This window comes from Delphinapterus leucas, chromosome 19 (genome assembly GCF_059928025.1).
Source record: "Delphinapterus leucas isolate spDelLeu-1000000601 "Yukka" chromosome 19, BTC_Dleu_Yukka2, whole genome shotgun sequence".
NCBI classification, from domain to species: domain Eukaryota; kingdom Metazoa; phylum Chordata; class Mammalia; order Artiodactyla; family Monodontidae; genus Delphinapterus; species Delphinapterus leucas.
Genome location: NC_143147.1, coordinates 20,282,702 through 20,302,943, shown reverse-complemented (window position 1 = coordinate 20,302,943; position 20,242 = coordinate 20,282,702). Strand labels below are relative to the sequence as shown.

Genomic DNA, 20,242 nt, shown 5'->3' with positions numbered 1-20,242 from the left:
TGACACAGTAAAGAGGAGCTTATTGTACTAAGGTGGAGTCAGAGAAGACAGCATTTAACTCATCCTCTGATCTTAGAGCCCAACCCTTCTGTAAAGTAGGGCTCCGGTCCCTCGCTTAATTCTCACAGTCATGAACAGATCTATTGACATGTATTAAGGTTATAGCCGTTTACTACTCACACCCAGTGGAGCAGACCTTGCAGGCAAACAGGACCACTCTGAGGATGTCTGCCGGTGTACTACTTGTGCTAAGGACCGGAGAGCAGCCCTAAAAGCAGGATGTTTGATAGCTGTCTGCACAGACCTTCCTCTGGTTTCTCTCCTCCTCTCTTAGAGCTCCGTGCCTCCCCAACTTTTGCATACAAAAGACTTTCCTTACAGAAGCAACAGACCAAAACGTGTGCTGAGCTGAGCGCGGGCAAGAGCAGCTTTGAGCACAGCCCTCTTTCGCCTCTCCTGCTAACTTTAAAACCTAACCCACCCACCCTGATGCTGCCTAACACCTGACCGGTGGGCTTCTCCCTCTGGGGGCCGGGGCCCGGGGCACGAGCTCCGCCTACGCACTGGTTGGTGTCTTTCTCCTCGGGCTCCTCAGGGGCATCTTCACACTCCTTCAGCCTCCAGTCCATGATGTAGCCAATGACGGGGGCTGTCAGCAGGCAGAGCAGCTGGAGCACACCGAAGATGGAGGTGTAGAGGCCCACTGAGGATAAAGACGGGCTGGGTCACGGGGGCTGCCGGCAGAGGCCTGGGGTGGGCGCTGGGCAGAGTCTGTGACCCCACAAGCCCTTCTGGGATTTTTCTCCAGAACCGCCCCCTTGTCACTGTGGGTCATGAGGGGAGCCCGGAGACCTTAACCTCTGAAATCAATGCCACCCATTTCTTTTCTCCAAAGTCCTCGCCTATTTCCAAGAAACGGCTAACGAAATCCAGTATGTCACAGTGACTTCCCCCAGAAGCTCCAGGAAGTCTCTCTGACTTTGGGAACCACAAAATTACCAACGCCTGGGACTGAGGTTTTGTGTGTGACTGGCCGTCAGTTTTCTGCCTCTAGAAATATACCAGGAAGGCACCACTCACAAGGGCACTGACGTAAGGGCTTCAATCTTCAAAGAGCCTTAAAATTATGATGGGATTTCTCAGACAAACAGAAGCTGAATGTTGACCGCCCCACCCCCAAACACAGGTCTGGCCGAGAGGGGTGTCTGGAGTTCAAGGAGAGGTGTTTCTCAGTTGAACAGACCGGCTAGGAGAGGATGTCATGTGTTCCCTGACAATCCCCCGTCCCCCGCCCCCACTGGCTTACCGGTAGCCATCACTGCATCAAGAAAGCAAAAGTGAAAAAGCAGAGAGGAGTGAGGTCAGCAGCAGAAATGTCTCAGGTTATTACAGGGGGATGGGGCATGGAGGCAGGCTAGCTCTGGGCCCAGCTCACACGCCATTTCCCACCAAGCCCTGACTCTCAAGAGTGCCCAGCGCGGGTGTCTGCGGACGTTTTCCTGCCGGCTGGGGCCTCACTCGTGTGCAGCAGGTGCCTCGTCACAAGCGGGCTGGTCAATCAGGCCTGTGGTGTTTGCGGGGGACCGTGATGGGGAAGCGGTGTGGGTGCAGAAGACCTGGCAGAACCTGGGCCTCGTTGCCCTTGTTCCCTCCGAGGGCAAAGAATCTACCCCACACCCAGCCCAAGTATCTCACTAGCCAGCGCTGGTCTCCCGTCCACCTACTGGCCCCCTGACCCTGATAGCCAGACATGTGTGTGTGCATGCGTGTGTGTGTGTGTGTGTGTGTGATGTCAGGCACAGCTGCTCAGAGGAGCAGGATGGGGAAAACCAATGCCCTGTCAGCTGCAGACCAAATTTCCTGGCCCAACTTCCTCTACTTCTTGAAATTGACTTTTTGAATGCGGGAAACAGATGGAAAAAATGCCTCTTGAGCAGCAAGAGTTCTCAGAGAGTAAAAGGCCATGACTCAGCGGCAGGGAGATTTGCCTTCCAAGGGCCAGTGAGGGCCCTTCTCTGTAGCCGTCAGAGTCTCCACCTGTCTGGGCCTCAGGGTTTACAATAGAGGGCAAATAGACACGCTAGGTCATCTCTCCCCAAAGCGTGGCACACAGATTTTAATGAATGTTACATAATAAAAGGGTTCCTGGGGTAGAAATATAGGGGAATATCATTGGACGAAACAAAGCTAAACAGGTTCTTTTTCTTCCTATCTTTGCGTTTGCTACAAATTTTTGCGAGGGCGCGTGATAGGATTTTCCCACATTGCTTCACGTCCGAACACCCATTTTTGAAGTAGCACCTGCATTATCTGTGCCTCTTTGTCACCTTCCCCTTTTGCTAAGGCCAGGTTTCTCATCCTCTTTAAAAATGTACAGTGCCGGGCAGATCTTCCCAGGGTGGGCGGGGCCGGGGGGGGGACCAACCCAAATGTTGCACACCAATGAGACAGCCAATAAAAAGGATTTACCAGATGTGTTTGTCCCGCTTAGGGATAACTAAAGCTGACTCAGCTCAGGCCCTGAGGAAGTAATGACTTTCTTTGTAGACTCAAAACCACTAATCAGCTTGTGTGTTTTCTTGGAAAAGTGGCAGGTGGGTTATCAGTTCTGTTTACCAGAAGTAACAAGCCTGGACTGGATTACCCACGAGGAAGGCTCCACCTGGCTCTGCTTCCCAGTTCAGGGCACAGATCCTGTGCAGGCCCAGGAGCCCCAGTCTCCAGCCGCAGTAGCCCAGCCCCCATCTCGGCCCCCAGCCTCTCCACGCGGCACCCCTGCAGTTTCCCGGAGAATTCTTGGCGTTGGGTTTGACTGATAGCCTTTCAACAGGCTCTCAGGTGGAGTACCGCGTTCTGTGCCGTGTTTTCATTTACGAACACACACGTCAACCGTCCCCCTCAGGCAACAAAAAACACATCCCCACACCCCAAACACACGTAGTTATTTTAGTCCTCTCCTCCCTCCTAAACCGGGAAACTCCGACGGGGACATGAAAGGACAGTTGGGCCTGGCTGTGATGAAATGGCTCTGACACACAATCAGGCCCTTGGATTCTGCCATCTCACGGCCCTGCTGGTCCAGCCCAGCTGGGCAGTGGGCTGAACCTCAGGCGGGCAGGAGTGGCCACCGCTCATGGGCCGCGCCCCAGGGCCTGGAGGCCACCTACCTGCGTCCTGGTCGCCGCTGACCAGGAACTGGAGGATGTTGTTCATGGCGCCCATGTAGAAGATGAGGCGCAGCTGAGTGACGCACATGGTGACCAGGCTGAGCAGCAGGATGGGGCTGAACACGCTCTGCATGAACGAGGGGGCCGCTACAGGGAGAAGAGGGTGCTCAGGGAGAACTGGGTGGTACCGCCGTGGCCACGGTACCGCCGTGGCCACGGCCCACCCGCCACCCAGGGGCTGGGCGCGTGGGGCTGAGAGCCCTGCTTTGCCGACCAAATCATGCTGGATGAGGTGGACGGCTGGACGCAGGAATTAGGTCACCCAGCCGTACGAAACAAGCTGGGTGAGTCCCTCACCCTCGCTGACCCTTCGTCTGTACGGCAGGCTGGATGGTGCCACCGGCTCTTTGGGGATGAAATGGGGATTAAGGGAGATGGTACCCACAAAGCCCTCAGCGGGAGCTGGTCCCCCCGAGGGGGCTGCAGCTTCCACATCTGGACCGGCCTCCCCCTCCTTGTTGCTGGGGTGCGGGTTTAGGAGCCCCTGCTGACGGCTCAGGCAGGCTTGGGAGGTGGGGGCCGCACGCGGGTACCTGCGGCATCGGGCTGGCACTTGACCTCCAGGTCGACGGTGGACAGGCACAGCTTGTGGCCCTCCTGCAGTGCCGCCTGCTCCTTGGCGCTCCGCATGGAGCTGCCCACGCTGAGGCGGCGCCCGACCGTGGTCACCTGCTTGTAGAACTGCTTCCCAGTGATCTTGTGGTCGAAGCCCAGCCAGCTGAACTTGATCTTCACCCTAGAGGCCACAGGAGAGTGTCTGTCGCGCTGCCAGGGCCCCTCGCCGGCGTAGGGGTGGGAGCAGACCGCACGTCCACTTACGTGTAGTCCATGTCCTCTGGGCCCGGGAAGGGCTCCAGGGGCCAGTTAAAGAAGCAGTTGAGGAAAACCAGCCCGGAGCAGCCAGCCCAGACCACGAGCATGACGATGAAGGAGGCACCGAAGTCGTAGATGACCTGAGAGGCACAACGGGGTAGCGGTTGGAGTCAGGGCAGGGCGGAGGGCAGAGTTAGCAGAGGGAAGCCGGAGCGGGCAGCGGGTAGGGGCACCCAGCAGTCCTGCTCTCCCTGCGCTCAGCTGCGAGGGGAGGCATGGCCCCATCAGCCTGGGTGTTTGGTCGTCAGGCACCTGCATTCCAATAATCTTAGCTCGCCCTGGACCAAATGCCTCCAGCTTGGACCAAATGTCATCTCCTTGGAGAGGCCCTCCCAGACCACCCATCACTGTCACATCACTGGCTCACAGTGAACAGCCCTGGCTGAGGTTTTTGACTTCTTGATTCATTTCCTCATCTGTTACTAGGCCAGCTCCCTGAGAGGAGCCTCCAGCCTTGTCCACTGATGTTTCTCTAGTACCCTGAAGCATACACACGGTAGGTGCCAAAAAAAATACTCAAGGAATGAACAGTTGGAAGTCTCGCTTTGCTCCTCTGTGAAATGGGTGTGACACTGGCATGTACCCTCATGGTGTCAAGGTGGGGGTCAAGCGGGTAGAGGGCTCAGGACAGGGCCTGACAGGTGAGAAGCCTGCAAGCCTGTTAATGTCATTATTGCCATTGATTTCCAGCACAAGAGTCCCCAGAGTAGCGGTAGACAGCAGCCCAGCTACCCAGGGAGGGGACCAGCAGTTAGACACGGAGAAGAGGAGGAAGGGGAACCTGTAGGCTCCTCTGCACTCCAGGAACTCGAGGATCCCTAAAATCCACAGACGTCTGGCTCCAGCCCCTCCAAGCACCTCGAAGTCCAGGTGGCCGGCCCATGTCTTTTTGTTTTGTTTTTTGGCCGCGCTGTGTGGCATGCAGGATCTTAGTTACCCAACCAGGGATCGAACCCGTGCCCCCAGCAGTGGAAGCGTGGAGTCTTCACCACTGGACCCCTAGGGAAGCCCCTGGCCCACGCCTTCTGTGACTCCTCCTCCTCTTGCCCTATGGCCTCTCCCCCTATGGCCTCTCCCCCTTGGACCTCTCAGGAAAGGGGATTTATTTGGTGCTGGTGCCACAGAAGGGAGAAGCGGGAACTGGGACTGATGAACAGTGAGGTGTTTGCTCCATCCTGACCCTGTGTGACTTCCACGGGCTCAGAATCCTGCCTGGGAGGGAAACAGCTGAGCCAACTTGGCTGACAGCAGCGTTCTGGCAGTGGGGAGCAATGCAGCCCAACAACAACAGACCTGGGGGTGGGGGGACTAGAGTTAGACTCAGGACTGGCACAAACACTCACCCCCTTTCTGTCCCCAGGCCTGAAACGCAAAGGCAGCCTTCAGTCACACCTTGCAGTGATATGCTTGCATTTCCCAACCCCCACCCCTCCCCCCCCCCCGCCCCACACAGCAGTTTTCTTTTCTTTTCTTTTCTTTTTTTTTTTTGCGGTACGCGGGCCTCTCACTGTTGTGGCCTCTCCCGTTGCGGAGCACAGGCTCTGGACGCGCAGGCTCAGCGGCCATGGCTCACGGGCCCAGCCGCTCCGCGGCACGTGGGATCTTCCCGGATCGGGGCATGAACCCGTGTCCCCTGCATCGGCAGGCGGACTCTCAACCGCTGCGCCACCAGGGAAGCCCCAGGTTTCTTTTCTTACCCCCATGGTGCCCAGGTGCATCCTCCCCCCAGATGGGGCTTGGGGGAAGGGGGGCCCCAGCACCCACAATGACTTCCCTCTTCTGGGAGCGCTGAAGGAGTCTTAGAAGAGGCCTCTGCTCAGACACTAGTACACACGCTCACCTTGACTCCTGGGAAGGTGACTGCTGAGGAGGCATAGGATCCAATCATCAAGGCAATAAACGTGGACCGAAGGTCACCAAACATGTTGGGCAGCTGAAAGATAAGAAGCAAGGGAGACTTCTGCTGAGAGAACAGACAGGGGACGGATGAAAGAGGAGGGGAAGAAAGAATCATGGCATCCTCAGGCACCATTTCTTATCTGCTCTCCTCCCTGTGTAATTCACGGGGGCATCAGTCCAGGGGTAATCGCAGCTAATTGAAAGTTTTTTCTTCCCAGGCTGAGGTTGATAAAGGAAGGGAGGAGAGTAATACAGAACTCAGACTCTGCACATGAAGACAGAGCTGGTAGACTTCCTGGTTGGCAAGCATCCCTCCTCTCTTCTCCGGCACAGGCCAGGTCCTTCCGCCTTTGCAGGGTTACAAGAAGATGCCAGCAAGCACAGCTGGGAGCCTGAGGCAACCCTCAAAGGGAGCAAGCCTGTTAGAGTAAGAATCTGTTTGAGGATGAGATCATTTTATAAATAAAAATATCCGTGTCCCAAAAGGACCAGATGTCAGCAAAGGCTGCTTTTCTTGCTGAGAAGAGTAGGTCTCTGGAAGGTGCCAATCAGAATTCTACAGCCCCCAGGGCGGACGAGGGGGCTGGCCCGGAAGTCCTGCGTCTGAATTTCTAGGTCCAAGGAGGGCCCTCCCCTTTTCCATCTGGAAGGAGCAACGGCAAGAGAGGCTCAGGCTCTCTTCCCTGTGAGGCCGCTCTTCCCATCTCACAGCAGCTTGCTCTGGGCCCGTCCAACACGACTGTGAAACTAAAACCCCCAGTGATTCCATACAAATCCAGACATGGTATAACATGGCAACTCGGTCATGGATCCAAACAGACACGGGGCAAAGTGCATCCTCCTCAAACGGCAGTGCTGGCTGCTCTTGCTAACCTCAGGGGCGCTCGTACCGCGTGCTGAAGGTTTCCCAGCCACACCCACAAGGTCCCTGGCATTGAGAATCGCTCCCTGGATCTGCCAACCTGTTTCACTGAACTCAGGTGTTTCTGTGGACCTAATATATGTTCCCCTCCCCCTTTGTCTGGAATCATTTTGGGGTTTTATCAAACACGGACCATGTGATGGCTGCCCGCAAGCTAGTCTGCTGTCGCTGAACAGAGGCGGTTTGAATGTGTTTATTTACCTGCCCCTCATCATTTCTGCCTGTTCTGACCACAATTAAAAATGAAGAAGGGGCATCACCAAAATTTAAAATGTGCTTCAAAGACACCATCAAGAAAACGAACAGAGGCACAGAAGAGAGAAAATTTGTACAAATCATCTATCTGATAGGGCACCTGTACCTGCAGTATATAAAGAACTCCTACAACTCAGTAAAAAAAACCCCATATAGAACCATTTTTAAAATGGGCAAATAGGGCTTCCCTGGTGGCACAGTGGTTAAGAATCCGCCTGCCAATGCCGGGGACACGGGTTGGAGCCCTGGTCCAGGAAGATCCCACATGCCGCGGAGCAACTAAGCCCGTGCACCACAACTACTGAGCCTGCGCTCTAGAGCCCACGAGCCACAACTACTGAAACCCACGCGCCACAACTACTGAAACCTGCGTGCTACAGCTACTGAAGCCCGCGCGCCTAGAGCCCGTGCTCCGCAACAAGAGAAGCCACCGCAATGAGAAGCCGGCGCACCATAACGAAGAGTAGCCCCCGCTCGCCGCAACTAGAGAAAGCTTGCGCGCAGCTGTGAAGACCCAACGCAGCCAAAAAATAATAATGATAATAATAAAATAAATAAATTTATTTTTAAAAATGGGCAAATGGACATATCTGAACAGACATTTCTCCAGAGAAGACGTACAAATGTCCAATAACCGTATGAAAAGATACTCAGTATCATTAATCATAGGGAAATGCAAATTAAAACTACAATGAGATACCGCTTCATACCTCCTAGGGTGGTTATAATAATAATAATAAAAAAAAAAACACAACACATAATAACAAATGTTGGTGCTGATACAGAGGACTCAGAACCCTCCTACACTACTGGTAGGAAGGTAAAATGGTACACAGCCACTTTGGAAAACACTGGCAGTTCCTCAATTAAACACAGAGCTACCATATGACCCAGAAATATCACTCCTAGGTATATATATACCCAAGAGGGATGAAAATATATGCCCATGTGTACATGAATGTTTATAGCAGTGTTTTTGTTTTTTTTGTTTTTTTGGCTGTACCTTGTGGCATGCAGGATCTCAGTTCCCCGACCAGGGATTGAACCCACACCCCCTGCAGCGGAAGAGCCGAGTCTTAACCACTGGCCTGCCAGGGAAGTCCCCATTCTTTATAATATACAAAAAGTGGAAACAACCTCCATGCCCATCAATGACTGGATAAGCAAAATGTGGTATATTCACACAATGGAATATTATTCAGCCACAAAAACAAATGAAGTACCGATACATGCTATGAATACAACATGGATAAACCCTGAAAACACTATGCTAAGTGAAAGAAACCAGTCATGAAAGAGCACAAAATTGTATGATTCCATTCATATGAAATGTCCAGAATAGGCAAATCCATAGAGACAGAGAACAGATTAGGGGTTGCCTAGGGTTGGGGTGGAAGAAGCTGGAAGGAATAGGTAGAAATGCTAATGGGTACAGAGATGTGATTTGCGGGGATACGATTGATTCTGGTGATGACTGTGTAACTCTATAAATAAACTAAAAACCACTGAATTGTATACTTTAGGTAAATTGTATGGTATGTGAATTATGTCTCAATATCACTGTTAAGAAAAAAAAAACATGAATGAGAGACTTGAGATGTTTTGGGATCCCAGGATTTAAAAGGAACATGAATTAATCTATAGTGTATGGCCAACAAAGCCATCCTATGGCATGAAGCCAGGGTGGCTCTCCAGCCTACCCAAAGAATCCCCAGCACACAAAGATCTCTTCTTCCAGCCCCCTGTGTCAACTCAGTCTTCTCAGAGAGGGTCAGAGGGAGATAAGGAGCATATGGAAACTCCCCCAGGTAAAGACAGAGGAAATGTGATGTGCTCATGGGGGCCCAGGCACATCCAAGTGAGCACTAAAGGTGCACAGTCTTACTCTTTGCACACCTGCCTCCCAGGTATGCTGTGGTTCAGAGGACATGCCTCGGTTTCTGAGCTCACATATTTGGGCTGTGCCACGCTGGCTACTCCAGCAAGGCAGCCTCAGGCATTTCTGGGGCCACATCTGCCCCAGGGAGAATCCAAAGATTAGTTCTGCTTGTAAGGAAAGAGGAAACTGTTCTAGCCTGGGATGCCACTCCAGCCTCCACAGGGCATGTGGAGGAAGAAAGGGGTCAAAGAGGGCTTAGAACCCAACCAGAAGAGCAGATGGAGGACAAAAGCCACTCGGTGCCGTCAAGCCAGGAAACACTTTTGTTGCAGTTGTCACCTCTGGGTAAAAAGAGTGTCCCCAACTTTTTGACAGGGCGAGGGGATACTTCTGAAGAGCAGACTGCTTGCTAGGTAGCCCTTTTCCTTCTACCCTAACCCAAGCTAGAACAGAACAACAGGGGCTTGGGGCTAGTGGGCAACTCTGACCTCATCTTCTGGAGTCTTCTCCCCAGAAGACAGGCAAGAACGGGAAGCTGGGAGAGGAGACTGACTTGACATCTGGTCCTGGATGAGACACTTGCCCTCATGCCTGGAAAAGGGCAGTAACCTTCCAGCTGCCCTCCTTGCTTCCCTGCCTCTCCCTGCCTGGAACATTCTTTGCAACACCCTGAAAATTCTCCTCCCTAACATGTTACTTTAGTCAGCAGGGCCATTCCTAGGGTGTACAGAGCCTCAGGGCAAACCACGCTATGCAGCCTTCTTACCAACATGTACATCTTGTATTTAAATTACGATTATTTTTCCTGATTAGAAGAGCAATGCGTGTCCATTGTAAAACATCTGGAACAAAGTACACAAAAAGAATGAAATAAAAATTCCCCTGATATAGCCACGTTACCATTTTGATATATTTCCTTTCAATCTTTTTCCCATAAATACCTATAGCTTTGTAACCAAACTGGGATCATATGCTACATATTATTTTATAAACTTTTTCTTTTTTTACTTGATATATTATAAATATTTTGTAATTTACTATTCATCTTCAACATAATTTGTAACAACTGTCCGGTATTTCCTTTTCTGGATGGTCTATAATTTATGCAACCATTTCTCTGATGTTCTCAGAGCCTTTTTAATTTTTATCATAAATAATATTTTAATGAACATCCTTGAAGATAAACATACATGCATATAGCTATGATTTCCTTAAGGTAAATTCCCAAAAGTAGAATCATTTGGCAAAAGGGAATACACATTTTTAAGTTTTTGTGATACTCTGTGCCAAATTGCCTTCCAGAAAACTTACACCAATTGAAATTGAAAAAACTTACATTTATTGATTGTTAATGACTTTGAACATTTTTTCTACAGTTTTTAAAATCAGTCATTAATATTCCTCATTTATATTCCTATTGTCCTTTCTTCCTATGAGGATGTTAATTTGTTCATATTGATTTGGCATAGGCTCTTTATACATTAAAGACCCTCACTGTTTGTCCATATACTGTAGGTATGTTTTCCTAGTTTGGCCTTTAACTTCTTAGTTCGTGGTGGGTTTTTTTTTTTTTTTTTTTACCAATATAAGTGCTTAAATAGGTAGTCAAAGTCTGTTTCAGCTTTTAGGGACTACCTAACATTGGTGTCAGATGAAAACAGTATCAAGGATGACCTTGACCAGCAAAAAACGCAAAGCATAAACATCCTGGCAGTAGTCAATGTGTGGTCACAAAATAGCAAGCACAGGAGACAAGAAGGTTTCCCTGGGGGCATTAATTATTTTTCATATGTTAATACTGATTGTGTTTTATCCTTTAAGCTACTTCCTTCCCTTCCTCCCAAAGCTGTCATGCCTGCCAGAGGAAATTTCCCCCATTTGCTGTGCCCAGGAGCAGCTCGATCAGAGGATTTTTCCTTATTATTAAGTTGTATAATAATGTAACATAGTTATGTTAATATACTAAATCATATAATAGCATTATTATTATAATAGCAACTATTATTATCCTAAAAGCCCTCAAAACATCCTTACCAGATAGGTGTCACTTTTTAAAAAAAATAAACTTATTCATTTATTTATTTCTGGCTGTGTTGGGTCTTTGTTGCTGCGCGCAGGCTTTCTCTGGTTGCAGCGAGCAGGGGCTACTCTTCGTTGCGGTGCGTGGGCTTCTCATTGCGATGGCTTCTCTTTGTTGCAGAGCACGGGCTCTAGGTGCGTGGGCTTAAGTAGTTGTGGCACACGGGCTCAGTCGTTGTGGCACGTGGGCTTAGCTGCTCCGCAGCATGTGGGATCTTCCCAGACCAGGGCTCGAACCCGTGTCCCTGGCATTGGCAGGCAGATTCTTAACCACTGCGCCGCCAGGGAAGTCCCAGGTGTCACTTATTACCCTCACTTAATGGTACAAAACTTTAGGATTAGAAAAGTCAAGGGACTCCCCCAAGCTGGTAAGGGTCAAATTTGGAATTCAAAGCAGGTCAAGCTTACGTGCATAGCCACTGGGTTACTCTGTGTCTTGGAAAACTCACATGGCCCTTGAAGGGTACACACTTGACTTGGGGGACCAAGGCAATTACCCTTACCTCTCACACCTCTCTGCGTCCCTTATTAAGCATTCTGTTTGCTTTCCCCACTAGAGATTTCTTATATCCTTTCCGATGCTCCTTTTAGACCTACCTGCCTCCTTCTCTCCCCTTGACCTTCCTTGGCCGACCTCCCCACAGTCCAGGGCCACACTGTCAGGTGGATTTGCATTTGGCTGTAGACTCTCTCTTGTTTCATCTTCTTGTCTGAGTCTCCTCCCCCACTGGTCTCCACATGACCCTCCCTCCCTCCCTCCCTCCCCTCTCCTTCTGCCTCTGCCTGACCTCAGCTGCACATAATGGCCACTCAGAAGCCCTGGTGATAGAGTGAGTGGTGGCTGAGTACTGAGCAGAGTGCCCTAGTACCGGCTTGAGGGTCAGGCGGAGGGGCAAGAACCCTGTCTCCTGCCAAGTAGGAAGCTGTAGCTGAACTGCAATGACAGATGCGGGGAAAACACTCAGCAGGGGCGGCTTCCTGACCCTGGGCTCACAACTGCACTTGCAGGTGGGGGGGCGCAGGCCCCCTCCCAGGCTCTGTGTGCTTCCCACCACCACCCCTGCTGCCTCGGGGAGGACTAGGGCTGGAGGGGGCTCAGCCAGGCAGAACCGGCCCTCCGTGCTGGCCTGGCTCACATGGGGAGGCCATCCCTGCGTGAGCCGGTGGTGACTCATTCTCTCAGCCCCTGGGCTGCACTGTAAACAGGCTGTGTGACCTTCCCAGAGGGGAAAACAGCAGCTGCAGATGGCCCCTCCCCTGCAGTGCTGGCCACAGAGGCTGCTACTGGATGAGAATCACCAGAAGCCTAGGCTCCAGCACGGTGAGGGTGGGCCGTCCTCCTTGGAGGACCCTCTTTAAGATGCCTCTCTTCCCAGGGCCCCCCAACTCAGGCCTGGGGCTTGCTGGCAGGCGGGACAGAAGAGCCACTGTGTAGCCACCTGGCACTGACTTTCCAAATCAGTGATCTCTGCAGCCCGCCAGCTGGGGGCTCCCCCTGGTCCTCAGGGAGCAGCCGCATGCCGCGCCGGGTGGGCGAGGAGCTGGCATTCTGGTCCTCAGGCCCCTTCCAGAGGTGAGCCTTGTCCTCAGGTGGCGGCGGTACACACGCAGAGCTCTGTGCAACCTGAACAGGCCAGGATCCAGGTGCCAGTCTGGACAAGCGGACTTGGCAAAGCCGGGCTCTTTTCTAACCCTTCCCAGCCAACAGCTCCAAGCACACACTGCCCGGAGAAGGTCCTGTGGTCACCTTTCCGCTCCACTGCCGAATGGGTGAGGCGGAGGGGCTCCACACCCCCAGTCACCTCATCCGCTTTCCCAGCCAGGTCCATCCCCGATGTCCCCACGACACGTTCTGTCCACCCCTGAACGAGTCACGTGCTGGGGCAACTTCGGAACGTGGTGCACTCTGACGGGTGAATTTTTCCCAAGCCAATGGTGATCAGCTGACTGCTTTGGGTTCTCAAGGCTCAGAACAGAAACCCAGAGGCAGAGCTGGCTCTGCGCACTGGGAGGGTCCTGCTCACCTGGCACCTGGGGCACGTAGGATGCCTTGGGGACCCTCTCCTGGCCTGAGCAGGAATGCTAAACTCCCACACACACCCCCAAGGGGCATTTGCTTCACTGCTGTACCCAGAATCCTCTCCCTCCCCTTCTCTCAGGTGTTTGAAGAGGGATATTTATTTCTCTTCACACCCAGATCCCAACTCCCGTGGGATCACTTCTTCCTCAGGTTCAAAGTAAGACTTCAATGAATCAAACAGGGAAAGCCCACAGAGAAATTTTTCATTAAGGAGCCTGGCAACATTTTGTCATCACCTTTCTGGGAGGGTTTCAGCTCACAACTCCCCGTCTCACCCACACTGACAGGGGTCAGAGGAGTGAAATGGAAATGACATGCTCACAACACTGGCGGCATCTGTTCCCATCTCTAAGCAACCCTGGCCCCGGATCGTCGGATGGCGGCCCAGAGATGCCGCCTCCGCCACCGGCTGGTGTTTTCCTCGAGCCAGTGAAGCGAGTTAAAGACCTGTGCAAATGCGAGGCCTTGAGCAAACAGAGCAGAGTGTGCTGTCCAGATGTCCAGGGGGGAGGCTGAGGCTCGGCACCTCGGGGTGTGCCCTGCACCACCAATGACCCGCACCCTCCTCCTCTGAGGGTGTCGCATTGCCCGGGGCCCTCTGCGGCAGGGATCTGGGAAAGCCAGTTCTAGCCATTAAGCAGCCCACCTGGCATGGGATCCAGTCTCTGCTCTAGGGGATGGGATCACCTATGAGTACGCACCTCTCCGGCTCTGTTGGGAGGTCTACAGGCCTGTGGGGAAAAGGCATTCTGCCAATTTGGGGCCCCCTCTCCACCAATGGGGGTAGCAGCTCACTGTCTCTGGTCATCTTTATTTATACCACAGCCCATGCAACACAAAACCCCTTGGAACTCAGAAAAGTCCCCCAATTAAGATTTCTCTGGCAACATTCCCCCCAGATTCCCAGGTTATTACGGAGTGATTACCCATGGACCCAGAGCTGCTGTAGGAGATTTGATTTAGGAAGCTCCTAAAGGCGACCCTGAAGACTCCTTTGTCCCCCCAGTTAGAACATGGGTGGGAGACCCAAACAGAAAGTACCGTTGTGCTGCTAGCTCGGCATCTCCGGGAGCCGATCCTGACAGTTCTGCTTTCTCAAAGGCCTGGGCTGTGTCAGAACTAGATTCAGCTCTGCTCAGCAGAAGCCTCGGCCAGCCCAGGAACATTGCCCAAGAGCTCCAGCCCTGCCCTCACTGACCTGCTTCTCATTCCCCTTTCGGGGTCTGTTCTGGAGAGGCTCCTTATCTGAGGCCTCACAGGACAGAGGAATGCCCAAGGAGGTCCCTCAGGCCAGGGGCAGCGTGCGGAGGAGGAAACAGATGACATAAAAAGTGCTTAGGGGGCTTCCCTGGTGGCGCAGTGATTAAGAATCTGCTTGCCAATGAAGGGGACACAGGTTCGAGCCCTGGTCCAGGAAGATCCCACATGCCTCGGAGCAACTAAGTCCGTGCGCCACAACTACTGAGCCTGCGCTCCAGAGCCCGCGACCCACAACTACTGAAGCCCGGGTGCCTAGAGCCCGTGCTCTGCAACAAGAGAAGCCACCACAATGAGAAGCCTGCGCACCGCAAAGAAGAGTAGCTCCCACTCACCACAATTAGAGAAAGCCCGCGCAGAGCAACAAAGACCCAACGCAGCCAAAAACAAATAAATCAAAAAAAAAAACCTTAAAAAAAAGGTGCTGGGGCTTCCCTGGTGGCGCAGTGGTTGAGAGTCCGCCTGCCGATGCAGGGGACACGGGTTGGAGCCCTGGACCGGGAAGATCCCACATGCTGCGGAGCGGCTGGGCCCGTGAGCCACGGCCGCTAAGCCTGCGCGTCTGGAGCCTGTGCTCCGCGACGGGAGAGGCCACAGCAGTGAGAGGCCTGCGTACCGCAAAACAAACAAACAAAACAAACAAAAACAGGTGCTTAGGGAGTTGGGCCATGAAACTAGAAGGGGAGTGGGCAGGGGCTGGGGTGGGCGTCAACCCTGCTTTCCAACAGGGGATTGTGATTGAGCAGCTTCTTGGTGCCTCTAGACCAAAGGTTGTTGGACTTCTTCTGTAAAGGGACAGAGATTAACTATTTTAGCTTTTGCAGGCCATGTGGTCTCTGTAAAAGACTTCACTCTGCTGCCACAGCACAAAAGAAACAAGTGGGAGTGGCTCTGTGCCAGTAAAACTTTGTTTACAGAAACCTGCAGTGGTCTGGATGTGTCCTGGGGGCTGCAGTTTGCTGACCTCCGCTCTAGATCCAAGAATGGGGACCTTAGAGGACAAGCCACCAACGTCCCTTAAACAGATGCCTGCTAACCAAACGCTTCAGGTGATGATTAGATGGTTTTCTTGCCTGGTCACTATCTGGCCTGTGCAGCCTTTACCTCCCTCTGGAAGAGCCAAGAGCTAATAGGAACACTCCTGCTGCAGTGCGTTTGGCTTCACACAGACCTACTAGAGGCTGATGAAAGCAACAGACCCTCCTCTAGAAAAATGCACCTGCACGGCATGTGTGTGCACGTGCAGACACACACACACACAATTTGCTTGCTTGCTGAGAATCTCAAGGGAGTGCCCAGCCCTCCTGAAGCTTATTCATGGACCACCTAGAGGCCTAAAAAAACCTAGGGTAGGGCTTCCCTGGTGGCGCAGTGGTTGAGAGTCCGCCTGCCGATGCAGGGGACGCGGGTTCGTGCCCCGGTCTGGGAGGATCCCACATGCCACGGAGCGGCTGGGCCCGTGAGCCATGGCCGCTGAGCCTGCGCGTCCGGAGCCTGTGCTCCGCAATGGGAGAGACCACAACAGTGAGAGGCCCGCGTACCGCAAAAAAACAAACAAACAAACAAATAAACAAAAAACCTAGGGTAAGACCCCTTGCTCACTCAGAAACAGAACTAATTTTTTTGTATGTGAGAGAGTGCTCAAAAGCACACACAAAAGAGAGAAACAACCCTGTAAAAAAAGACAAATGACACAAAGAAGCAATCACAGAAGAAATACAAATGATCACAAAAAAGAGGTGAAAAGATGCTCCATCTCACTAACAAGGAAAAAAATTTTAAATCATAGTATATCAGTTTTCACCACATTAGACTGGCAAATGTCTGCATGATTAATGACAGGGCATCGGAAGGGGTGTGGAGGAAAACCTCTCAGAGTTTCTGGAAGGCTAGCATCTGTGTATAAACTTTTGGGAAGACCATTTGACAATCTATATTAAAATTTAACACATGCTGATCCTGGGGCCCAGCAATCCCACTCCTAGGAATTTATTTTACAGAAATACATGTACAGGGATGTTTACTTCGGCAGCATCATAAATCAGAAAAATTGGAAACCAACCCAAAAGTCCATTAGCAGGAAGCTGGTTACATAAATTATGGCACATCTATATTATAGAATAACATGGAACTGTTTAATAATGAGGCCAATCTCCATAGTTTAAAATAATAAGGTAGATTTCTAAAGACTGGCAGGAAAAGACATAAAAGATACGCTGTTAAGTGAAAAAGGCAAGTTGTAACAGTATTTCTTTTAAAAAGAGCAACATTAGTATATCCAGGTTTTCTTATTTTTTTCATAATGGAGAGTTACATTCTAAACTGATGAAGTTAGGCTTATAGGATTTTACAGTCCATATTTTATATTTCCAAAATAGTGACTTCTTACTTTTTGTTTTATAATCATAAAAAAGAAAAGAAAAGAAAAAGAATCCTTATGAGCCTACTAGCCTCCCCTAAAGGTTTCTTGGACAATAACTATGAACTCATTTTAAAGACTGTCTTCTTTTTTTTTTTTTTAACATCTTTATTGGAGTAAAATTGCTTTACAATGGTGTGTTAGTTTCTGCTTTGTAACAAAGTGAATCAGTTACACATATACATATATCCCCGTATCTCCTCCCTCTGCGTCTCCCTCCCTCCCACCCTCCCTATCCCACCCCTCTAGGTGGTCACAAAGCACCGAGCTGATCTCCCTGCGCTGTGCGGCTGCTTCCCACTAGCCATCTATTTTACGTTTGGTAGTGTATATATATGTCCGTGCCACTCTCTCACTTTGTCCCAGCTTACCCTTCCCCCTCCCCGTATCCTCAAGTCCATCCTCTAGTAGGTCTGCGTCTTTATTCCTGTTAAAGACTTTCTTAAAGGGGATTCATGGTGTGGTGGTTCTTGTCTATTTGTCTTAGGCTTTATCACAATAAAGCAGCTTTCTGTATTTCAGAGCGTAAACTCCTCAAGGACCATCTCCTTCTTTTATCCCGAAATTCAGAACTGCCATCACACAGGCATAGTGTGGCTCAAATAACGGGGGTGATGCCAGATTTTTATTTTTCATTTTGATGAAAGAGGTGGTCGTGTTCACAGTATCAAAAAACAAACAGAACCACGGCTCCTGCTTCGCAGTTTATGCAACTGAGTGGAATCTGTGTGCGCTTGACAGTTCGAACATATTTCTTACAGTTTCAACGTTTGTTTTCCCCTGGGAATTTGAGAAGGAAGGAGATATATCCATTCTTTTATAAATCTACCTGGTTAAAAAAATAAAAATAGGGACTTCCCTGGTGGTGCAGTGGTTAAGAATCCGGCTGCCAACGCAGGGGACATGGGTTCGAGCCCTGGTCCGGGAAGATCCCACATGCCACAGAGCAACTAAGCCCGTGCGCCACAACTACTGAGCCCACGTGCCGCAACTACTGCAGCCTGTGCACCTAGAGCCCGTGCTCCATAACAAGAGAAGCCACCTCGATGAGAAGCCCACACACTGCAACAAAGAGTAGCCCCCGCTCGCCTCAACTAGAGAAAGCCCGCGCGCAGCAATGAAGACCCAACGCAGCCAATAAATAAATAAATAAATAAATAAATAAATGTTCCTTCAAAAAAGTTAAAAAGAAAAGAAATAGTAGCTTTAAAAAAATAAATAAATAAAAATGTACAAAAGACTACAAAGTCAATCTCCTTCACACCACCAGGGGCAAGGCAACCAGAGTTCCCGGATACGTGTGTGTCCCCCACTCCCCAAGCACAGCACATATGTGGTCCTGGGCCGAGCCTCTCTCACCTAACACAGACCCCACCGAGTGTTCCATTTCCATGGACCCAGACCCAGGCACTTCATCCTTCCCACCGGGTCAAAGTTAACACAGCAAAACGCAGGAAGGGTGAACAGAAGAGGCACTGGGCCAGGCCCGGCCTCTGGCTCACAGCCTGTAGGAAGGGGTCACAGAGATGTCGGTAGCTCTTCAAGCTCCTTACAAGAAGACCAGCAAGTCCCCAGAGCTCCCTCAAAGCTAAACGAGGGCCCTTCAACAGCATGACTCCTGACTCATTAGTGGAAAGAGAAAGCAGAAGTGAATGCACTGCAAATAAATAGTGATGGGAGGTATTGTTTCATTAATACTTTCTCAACGGGAAACTGAGACAGTCCAGAACTTCCTGTTGGACAGAGAAATCTCTCTGAAAGCCCAGCATTCTCACTTCTTTCCCAATGGCCAGCTCTGAAAGGCACACCTGCCTGACCAGGTGAACCTGCACACAGCTCCCTTCTTCCTCCTCCTTCGACTTTCTTTTAACCCAGACCTTCCTGCAGCCTCTCCCATTTCCAAAAGAAGCACATTCTGTGGTGTTCTGGTGCTACCATAGAAACCCTCCCCAGAAGGGCTCCCTGTGCCCAGAAGGGCTCTCTGTGCCCCAGCATTTAGAAAACCCAGCAGAGAGGCAGCCTATGTGTTCCCCAGAGTTTTTCATTTAGTTCTGAACAAAGCAACAGTTAGGGGCAGGGTGATTCCAAGAGAGGTGTGTTTTAAGGTTGCACTGTTAGCAAGAAATCTCTTGCCACAGAAAATATGAGAAAAGAAAGCAGGTGGCAGGTTTTTTCTCCCGGGTCCCGCCTTCTCTAGGCACATGGCTCCCTCGGCACCTCAGTCATGGTCCGGAGGCAGGGGACCGGCCACTCCGCGAGTCCCGCTCTGCTGCCTTCCTTTCTGCCTGCAGGACCTCCCCAGCTTGGGAGGCCGAAGCTGGCTTTGCTGCCACAGCTTCACCACCGATGACCCTCTACTGCTTGGGATACCCAGGCAGAAGCTGGCAAATGGAAAGCAAGGAAATCAAAGCCAATAAAAGCTGCCTCAGGTTCACAGAAGATGACTGAACTAGAGATCTTCCTAAAATAATTGGTACTTACTGTTAATGAGGTGAATGTCATGCACATCCCACCAAAGCCATTCAGAGCCAGGGCGATGAAGATGAGCACGGAGAGGGCTGGAATGAAGCAGAAAAGCTCCTAAGTGGGGAACCACGGCTGAGCTTCAGGGAGGCCGGGGTCTGCCCCAGTGCCGGGTAAGGAGCCGGCTCCGAACAAACGCAGCTGAGTGCCTGACAAGCCATCAGGCGTTAGTGCCGGACACCTGGGGAGCCGGCCCAGCCTCTGCCTCATCCTCCTCTTGCCTATTTTATGGAGCTTGGGCTCTTGCAAAAGCTGCATCCCCGTCCTCCTTTCTCCACTAACCTTAGCAGCAAGGGAGAAGCCTAGAGAAGCTGCTTCACTGAAACCAAAAGTACAGGTACCCAAGAATCAGGAGATGAGCCTGGATAAGATTTTGGTGAAACTCAAATCCCATTTTGGTGTTTGTTCTAAAAGTCCCTGCAGCATCAGCTCCACCTGAACAGGGTTAGGGACCAGGCAGCTTCCAAGTTATTTTTAAAGTGCTGGCCTGGGCTGCCCCAAGGGGCTCAGCTCATGACCTCCACACAGGCCCCTGCAGCTGGCCTAGTTCTCCAGTTGGCATCAATGAGGCCATGGGGGACTGGCCTGGCTCGGCAATGAGATGGGTGTTTCTCACCCCCTGGGAGCTTCTCTCAGACCTCTGTCTGGGGCCATTATTTGGTTATCCAGCCACCCATCAGAGATAAGTCACTGGGTAAAGGCCTAACAGGTGTCCCTCTAATGTGAGCAGTGAGCACCAGGCCTGGCCCAGCTTTCTAGAGCAGGTGGGCCTACAGGCACCTCTGGGCACTCTCTCCCCAGTCCCTGACAAAAGGGTAGAGGAAAAGCT

General features: G+C 51.3%; 1 protein-coding gene across 6 annotated transcripts in view; it reads right to left on the bottom strand.

Moving 5' to 3' along the window:
* Window positions 1-20,242, bottom strand: part of SLC43A2 (solute carrier family 43 member 2) — a 41,898-nt gene that overhangs the window by 9,813 nt on the left and 11,843 nt on the right. For all 6 annotated transcript variants that reach the window (XM_089900645.1, XM_089900646.1, XM_022595467.3 and 3 more), the window contains 6 exons: window positions 19,372-19,448; window positions 5,941-6,033; window positions 4,047-4,180; window positions 3,761-3,963; window positions 3,168-3,314; window positions 565-703 (listed from right to left, as the gene is read on the bottom strand). In XM_089900645.1, coding sequence (XP_089756771.1) covers window positions 565-703; window positions 3,168-3,314; window positions 3,761-3,963; window positions 4,047-4,180; window positions 5,941-6,033; window positions 19,372-19,448 — 793 coding nt within the window. The remainder of the gene's footprint in view (window positions 1-564; window positions 704-3,167; window positions 3,315-3,760; window positions 3,964-4,046; window positions 4,181-5,940; window positions 6,034-19,371; window positions 19,449-20,242) is intronic.